General features: G+C 48.2%; 1 protein-coding gene across 1 annotated transcript; it reads left to right on the top strand.

Moving 5' to 3' along the window:
* The first annotated feature begins 3455 nt into the window (after positions 1 to 3455).
* MYOCOS (myocilin opposite strand) lies at positions 3456 to 7007 on the top strand. Its single transcript, XM_038541774.1, has 2 exons — positions 3456 to 3865; positions 6650 to 7007. Exons 1-2 carry the CDS (start codon positions 3777 to 3779, stop codon positions 6789 to 6791), a joined length of 231 nt encoding a protein of 76 aa, XP_038397702.1. The 5' UTR covers positions 3456 to 3776; the 3' UTR covers positions 6792 to 7007.
* The last annotated feature ends 1226 nt before the right edge of the window (positions 7008 to 8233 follow it).

Below are 8233 nucleotides of genomic sequence, written 5' to 3'. Positions count from 1 at the left end.
AGTTAAATGTAGATGTCCAGTAGGCAGCTGATGTCTGAATTTGGAGTGTAGGGGACAGATCTGGACCACAGAAAGACAGAGGGTTGTCATCATCCTATGGATGGTATTTAAATGATACAACTAAGTGAGATCACAGGGAAATGTGTGTAGAGAACAGAAGAGATTCAAGGATTGAGCCTAGGATGCTCCAATGGTAAGAATGCAGGAAGATAGGAAAAAACAAGCCAAGGAACTGAGGGAGTAACCAGTGCACTTGGAGCAGGGGAATGTGGTGTCCTGGAAGTCAAGGAAGAAAGTGTCTCCAGAAGGAGGGAGCCGTTGATGGTTTCCAGTGCCACTGGAATGGGTTTGATGGAGCATGGAAGGAAAGGAATTAGGGACAGCAGATATAGACCACTCTTTTCCAAGAAACTTTTGCCTATTTGTTTTGTGTGGGGAAAATCAGTGGGTTCAAGAGAGGGTTTTAAGACAGAAGAAATAACATGCCTGTACCCTGTTAGGAAAGAGCCAACAGAGAGCAGAAATTTGATGTTTGGGAGGGTAGGACTGCTGAGCAAAGACCACGTGTGAGTGGGTGAGGGAGGATGAAGTCTGGTGCTCGAGTGTGAGCGTGACTTTGGAAAAGGGTTCCGACGGCCGGTGGTTCAACTGTAGGTGTGGATGAAGAGGAGAAGAATATGGGGAGATGTGCTTTGTGGGTTCTTACCACTGCTTCAGCCTCCCACGCACAATGAAGACTGGGAAGAAGTGTCTGAGGTTTGAGATGAGAGGTTTCTAGGCCTGGGATAAGCTCCCACTTGAAGTTTGCAGTCACAGCTTTAAAGTGAGATGAGTCACAGCTGCGGGAGGTGAGCATGCCTCGGGTTGGCACTCAGCCAAGCAGTGCAAAGACTTTGGAGTGGGCCAGGGGGTTGAGTACCGGCAGGGGCTCACAATCTCACGTTAGTGCTGCTTATCCTACAATCTACAGACATCATACTGGGTTTGTAAGGTTCCCCGTGATTGTGAGTGAGTCACAGTCGTTGTAGAGTCCTGGAGCCTGGGGCACCTGTTGTTGTAGGAATGGCGAAGTAATGGAGTCCCTAGACTTTCCAGTTCACGTCTTCCTGGGAAGCCCGGTAGGGTCACCCATCCTGTTCTTCCAAGAGGATTCCCATCCCTCTTCTGCCGTGTGGACCCTCACAGCAGTTCCTATCACTCAAATCACCTCACTCCGTGTGCCACGCATTTAACTAAGAGAGCCTAACAGAAGGTTCACTGCCATTATTTACAATTAATAATCATGTTGGTAGTTGTATATGTTTGTCTGTTGTTTCTAGAGAATACACGTTCCCATTTTATCTTACCCACCCATGTGTTTCATGAGTGGACAAACACGGTTAAGTTCGTAAACTTTGATGCCAGGCAGACGATATTTTGAATCCCAGCTTTGCAAGCAGCAGTTTCCTTCCATTGGGGTTTTATTGTGCTCAGTGTGAGGAAAGACCCTCTTACTGCCAAACTGCTTTATTACCAGCGCTGCTTCTTACCCATCTGGACCGAAAACTTTGTGCTTGGATGTCACAACTCGGAAACATGTCTCAGATACGAATGGACCATCATAAAGGATACCTAGTGTAGGAGGAAGTGACTGGGTTTGTAATGCATTTAATTGCTCTAGATGTATCTGAATGATAGCAAACAAAGGTTTCTATCTAAAGCTGAAATGTCCTCCAAAGCTATTGTGTCAAACAGTAGCAAACACAAAACCACTTTAAGAAATCAATGCAGTCACTGTGTCCCTTCCGAAGTTGACACATAACAGTTGCTTGTGACATATTCAGACACAATGCAGATATTTGTTTACACTTTGAAAATCCTACATACTTCAGAGACTTCCCTAATCATATGGCTGAAGAAAACATGGGAGCACAATGCTATCACAGATTCCAACTCAATGTAAGTCATTGTTGGGCTCCCACTAGGATCTCAACACTCTGCCAGGCCCCGGGAGGGGAGGGAAGGGAAAAATAGAGCTCCTGCTTTCAAAAACTATAGTTGTGAGGAAAAGGTTTCCATCAACGGCATGACATGAGGGGCAACCTATGTATACACACAGATCTGTATTCATCCTGGGGCTAAATGTATGTATACATCTATATACATCCTAGGGCGTATATTTAAACACTTTTAAGAGAAGAAATGTAAAAATGAGGGATTTTTGCAAATATTTTCTCAACCATCACTACTGCCCTAGGAGGAAGAGTGTCACTCCCCTTTCGCAGGTAAGAAAACCGAGGCTCATAGAGGTGAAATCACTTGCCCAAGATCGCTCAGCTCAAAAGCGAGAGTCCTGAAACCAATCCTTTCCATGTCAAAGCCGAAGCACCTGCCGCCTCAGCAGGGAGAGGCACAGTCACAGCCAAGTGCTGTGAATCATCCGCAAGGCTGGGAGCAAGGCTAGGGGGAGGAGTGCACGTGAATTCGCTTGAGAAAACGTGGTCGTTAGATCACATGTCAGGATGTCACAATTACCAGCATCTAAGGCGGGGCTTCCTCGCATCCCACGTGCCGCAGGGCCCTTCCCCTGCTCTTCTCCCTGCAACATCTGTGGGGGTTCCTGATCAAGGCATGTCTTCAGGGAAAATTTGCATCAGCTGCTACCTTCCCAGGGGCCAAGCAATCCCATTAAGGGCAGCTCCTGAGAGCGCCTGACTACATGGGAATAAAACAAGCGTGGGCTGACAGCGGTGGCATGTTGGTTTTTCCCTTCTCTGAGGAGGAGGCATAGCTGCCCTGTGGGTACGGAGTCTGTATGGGGCGTTCCTCCCCGGGACCATGAGCTGAAGTGTGGAAGGGGTCCTACGCCGAGCCGAGCTGGGATCAAAAGGTAAATGGGTCTGGCGTCCTCCTAAGAACCAAATTCCCAGCCAGAAGATCAGGCTGGTGAGCTCAGGCCACCGCAGTTGACGCCACAGGGTCACCTCGAGAGTGTGATGGAGCCTCCTCGCCTGTTCCTTTGAGGTGGCTTGTCCCTGGGACAGAACTTGGGGGTCGCTTGGCTGCATAGTGGAGTCTTTGAAGCCAGGCAGGCCTCGGTTCAGATTCCAGCTCCGTGCCAGGGAAGCCACTGAATTCCTCCACAGCTCCGGTTCCCTGGTCATTCGACGGGGATCCTAGAACTTTCCTTGCACAGTTACTGTGGTTGTCACATAAGAGAACATAAAAGGACATCCCAGGGTAGCCGGCCCTAAATGGATGGCTGCTGTGACTTTGTTAACAATCAAGCGCCCAGAGTCTATGCCAGGTGTGCATCTGAACAAGTAGCCTTGTCAGCCCCAGCTTGGCCCGTGTCCCCTTCCTGTTCCTTAGAAGGCAAGCACTCTGGGAATAAAGCCCTGCACGTGTCAGTGATGCCAAACAGCTCTGGGAAGGGACGGCTCCGTAGGAGGAGCACTTGTTAGAGGGGAAGCAGGACGGCACAGGGCCTGGCTGTGCAACCTGGGGAGAGACGGGTCACCTCTCTGGGCCTCTATTTCCCCCAGCTTTTTACTTGGGGGTAATCATAACTGCCCTCGATTTTGAAGAAATATCTGCCTCGAGACAGGTGAGGCTTGAGGAGTATGAGGAGGTGGGGTTGTAGGGAGGACCCGCTGAGGACATGGCAGCAGAAATGCTCTGCAAACCATCCTGTGCTGGACCCGCATCTGACCCCTGAGGGATGTTTACTGGCGTTTGTATTATAGATTCACAGGTGCGGTGAACCCAAATTCCTTGAGTCCTCTGCATGCAAGGCCATGGCCCAGAAGAGCCCCACAATCAATGGCAACAACCTGGGAGACCTGGCCTCCGAGGTGACCAGACGCAGAGTCACCATGGCCACCAGGTACTTGAGAGCTTTTGGTGCACTGGGGGAGGGGCAGGGATGGAGCATAAGTGCTGATCCCCACCAGATACCTGAAACTGCAGGAGACACTGGTTTGCATAAATCTGTTCAAATGCATTCATTCATTGCTTCAAGGCAGATTTTATGGGTGAGAAAGCACTTTGTCACTCAGCCTGGGAAACAGATTTATGTGTCTTTCAGCAGGTGATGATAAGGGTGCTGAGATGAACTTCAGATCAGTGGCTCTTCATCGGGGGGTGGGGATCACTTTGGTAATTGGATGGGAGTTGCCATGCACCCTCCCGATATAAAAACGTGTGACTTTGCCAAGTTTGGGGACAGCGTGGACTCTCGGAAGCTTGTCCTCATTCCCAACGAGGCTGTAAGCTCCCCGCAGGCAGGCAGTTTTCCTCCACGACTGCATGCCCCGCGCCCGGGCCCAAGCTGGCCGGCCTTTGGAAGAGCTGCCAACAGCTGCTCTGGGCCCGCGGAGGGGCTTTGCAGGCCAGGCAGCAGCCAGGACCTGTGGGGCAGGTCGGAATTCTGAACCTCCGCTGCCTGACGCCTTCCCCTGATGGTGATGGGGCTGGCGGATACAATACAGGATGTCCTAGTAAAATTGGAAATTTTTTTAAGAGACTTTTTTTTTAAGATTTTATTTATTTATTCATGAGAGGCACAGAGAGAGGCAGGGACACAGGCAGAGAGAGAAGCAGGCTCCATGCAGGAAGCCCGATGTGGGACTCGATCCCGGGTCTCCAGGATCACACCCTGGGCTAAAGGCAGGCGCCAAACCACTGGGCCACCGGGGCTGCCCTGAAATTGGAATTTTAAATAAACAACAAGAAACAAGAAGTTTTCCTGGCCTAAGTACATCTGTGCAATATTTGTCTTCTGCTCAGAGTAAAAAAATCAGCTGTTTATCTGAAATTCAGATTTAACTGGGTACCCTGTATTTTTGTCTGCTAACTCTGACAAGCCCATAATGGCCTCTGGGGAGTTCCCTGTCCTCTCTGGGCTGAGCTCCTCCGATCTGGTTGGGTGCCCAAGATATCTGCTATATAAAGGTGCAGAAAGAAAAGGTTATACTCCAGTTTATATGAAAACCGAGCTCTATTGAAAATGATGTCTGGCTAGATGCGGTTCCTTGGCTGGGTGTCAGGTGGTCAGGTGTCAAGTCGGAGACTTTCCTGTCGGGGGGATGGGAGCTACAAGCTGGGGGAAATCTAGGAGGCTGCTTCACTCACTTGCAGCAAATGCGAACACATTACAATTTACTTGTGTTGGTTAAGTGGATCTACACGTTGTTACACTCAATGTGTTACTACTCAAAAGAGACGAGCAGCCTAATGAAATTTCCACCAAGAAACCTGGCTTGAAAGGATTCTCATCACACGTAAATGACAAAAATTGGCAGAGCTGGCAGTTTTGGTTTGCATTCTTTGTCAGGTATGGTAGGAATGTAAGAATAATGGCTTTATTGGAACTGATGTGTTGTTGGGCAAAAAATAAAATGATTGGTTTGAAATACCAATACCTCTATCCAGTATCATTCACAATGCTACTTAAGACCATAGAGTTTTGGGGGATGTAAGTCTTTGGCCAGTTGATTAAAAAAAAAAAATTATATACAATTTCTTAACAAAGATTCGGGGTGTTGGAAACCTTCATTGACAGGGTTACATGACAGCTTTGACACCATGGGTTGATGATGTGAGAGGGGGCCTTGTGAGAGGGCCTGGGGTCACTGGGCTCTAGCATCTACTGAAGAAGGATGAGCCTCCACAACTCTGAAGCCTCTCCTAGTCCCCACTCCCCGCACCTCCTATCCCAGCAGCCAAGTTAGGGCTCTGCTCGGACTGGGAGATGCGCTGGTACTCGTGGTCTGGAGACCGGAGACTGGGTTCCAGTTGGGCCCGTCACGAGCCCCTGAGGCAGGCAGATGGCCTTCTGTCTCAGCCGCCTCCTCTGAGCAGCTTAGCGGGAGGGGTGGCTGTGAACCTGCAGGTCAGGAGCAGCTCGCTCCCGGTTCCTGGAGCACAGCAGATTTTCAGGGCAACGGTTGACTCTGATCTGACTCTTTAAGCACTTGACAGGCTAGTCCTCTTCTCCTGAAGACGGGGTTTGCCCAGCCCTGAGGAGGATGGGAACACCCTGCTAGACTCCAGAGAAGGGCGGGACAGCCTGCAGGCTTGGGGGGGGCGGGGGCGCGGGGGTCGTGTGTGCAGGGGGCGCAGTTAGGTAGCAAGGAGAGGCAAAGTGAACTTAAGGCTGAGCTGGCCAGGGGCGCCTGGGTGGCTCTTGGTTTCCGCTCAGGTCCTGACCTTAGGGTCGTGGGATGGAGCCCTGTGTTGGGCTCTGCACTCAGTGGGGAGTCTGCTTGGGATTCTCTCTTGCCCTATGCCTCTCCCTCTCAATAAATGAAGGAATAAACTTTAAAATAATCGTTAAAAAAAAAAAAAAAAAAAAACTGAACTAGCCAGAGAATAGCTGGAGTGCAAATAAAACCTTGAGACAGAGCTTGGCCTCAGCTGAAATTCCAGAATGCTGGCTGGTAGGGCCGGACCCACGGGGCCGCTGGAGACAGCTGAGCTCTGAGGAGAGCTGAGAATTGTACGTCTCCCCCTTGCCAGCTGATAGTCCTGTGAGACTGGGTAGGTGAGTCAGGAAAACTGTCCTTCAAAATATTGAGTTCTCTTTAGGTGCTGGGATCTATCTGTTTTTTGTTTTGTTTTTTAAATCCTACATGTATTTAGAAAACCTTCACTGTGCCTTTCCTCCCAGAAAAGAGCGATTTACTAAGAAAAGCGATGAAGCCAGGGCGATATCCTCCACTCTGGATCTGGAGCAAGTCCCTTCTAGTGTGGCCGGCCCTACAGAACCTCCGGCCCCTCCTCCTTCACCAGTAGAAGACTGCAGAATCTAAGTGGGCTTCTATATCATTCTAGCAAAGTTCCCCTGATGTCTTTGGGGGTGTCTTTGAAGACAGTCTTGAAACATCTTTCTTCTTTCTTTCCTATTTTTCTTGTCAATCACTGCCGAGTGTTGTTTATCCTCACTAGTGCATGTAGAGCCATCTTTGGTCGTTCAAGTCAAGTCTCTGATATGTGTCCACATTTGGTCTTTAATTTGTGTCCTTCTATATCACGTAGTAAATTGTATTGGAATTAAAAAAAAAAGATCGGGTTTCAATGTTTGTTATTAAATATGGATGAATAAAAAGTCCAGGAATATGTGACTTTAAATCTGAAGATTTGAGATCCAAAGAACCATGAGTTATTTGAGTTTTCAAAACTCAGCCTGGGACACTACAATTTTATGGCCTTTTGCACTAGTTTAACTGAGCTGCACCATATCTCCTGTGCTAATGCCAGGCTGGCTGTGTTTCACATTTATGGACTGTATTTCCAAGGTGTATTTTAGGAGATTTAAGTGAATTTTAAGCCCTGTAACAGAAGAAACCCAACCTGAAAACCAACCAAGTACAGAGTGGGAGAGAAGTCCATGGGCTCAGATCCCATGTTCAAGACTCTCCACTGATCCCAAAGCTCTTCTAAGGACTTCTGAGCAGTCTGAAAGCATAAAAAATGTGATCATCTAAATCCACCTATGGGAAACGTCCTGAGGTGCTTTTATTTCATCCACTTCTTCATAGGGTCCTCACTGGTGTTCTCTCTCCAAGCTTGCCCTTAAAAATGTACTCTGGTCCCCCCTACCCGCATAGGGGACTGTGCCTCCGATCAGGTCGGGTTCCTTGCTTGTGGTTTGCTGCAGCAGCATGGGGCAGGGGGTGGGCAGGAGCATGTGCGGAGTTCCTGTCCTTGCCAGCTGGGTACTCCACATACACACGAGCTCCTCATCGGTCAGACGAGGAACCTTTGCTGTTCAATAAGGTAGCCACTAGCCACATGTAGCTACATAAATTTAAATTCAGGAAGATTAAAAAAACATTCAGGAAGATTAAATAAAATTCAGTTCCTCCATTGCATTAGCCACATTTCAAATACTCAGTAACTGTGTGTGGCTAGTGGCCACCATATTGGATGATACAGCTATAGAACATGACTATCATTACAGAAAGTTCTGGATAGTGCTGGAACAGAGGTTAAGTGACTTGTCTAAGGTCAAACAGTTAAGAATAGAATCCAGGAGAGCAAATGTGAGAAAGACTAACCTTATGGTATTTTATTTCCAGTTTTTTTATAAGATTTTATTTTTAAGTAATCTCTGCACCCAGAACATGGACTGAAAAAAATGGTCTATTTTAGATTTTTTTATTATCTACTATGTGAGTCAAGCACTGCTCTAAGGACTTATCATTGAAGAGAATCATCAACTCCTGACCTCACGGAATGTTATTTGTTGGTT

The sequence above is a fragment of the Canis lupus genome, chromosome 7 (assembly GCF_011100685.1).
Source record: "Canis lupus familiaris isolate Mischka breed German Shepherd chromosome 7, alternate assembly UU_Cfam_GSD_1.0, whole genome shotgun sequence".
Classification (NCBI taxonomy): Eukaryota; Metazoa; Chordata; class Mammalia; order Carnivora; family Canidae; genus Canis; species Canis lupus.
Note: the sequence above shows the minus strand (reverse complement) of the source record. Positions and strands in the feature narration are given on the sequence as shown.

Coding starts and splice junctions, on each gene's coding strand:
- MYOCOS (XM_038541774.1), top strand. CDS start 3,777: ATGGCCCAGAAGAGCCCCACAATCAATGGCAACAACCTGGGAGACCTG. Junction 3,866..6,649: donor AGAGTCACCATGGCCACCAG/GTACTTGAGAGC, acceptor CTTTCCTCCCAG/AAAAGAGCGATTTACTAAGA.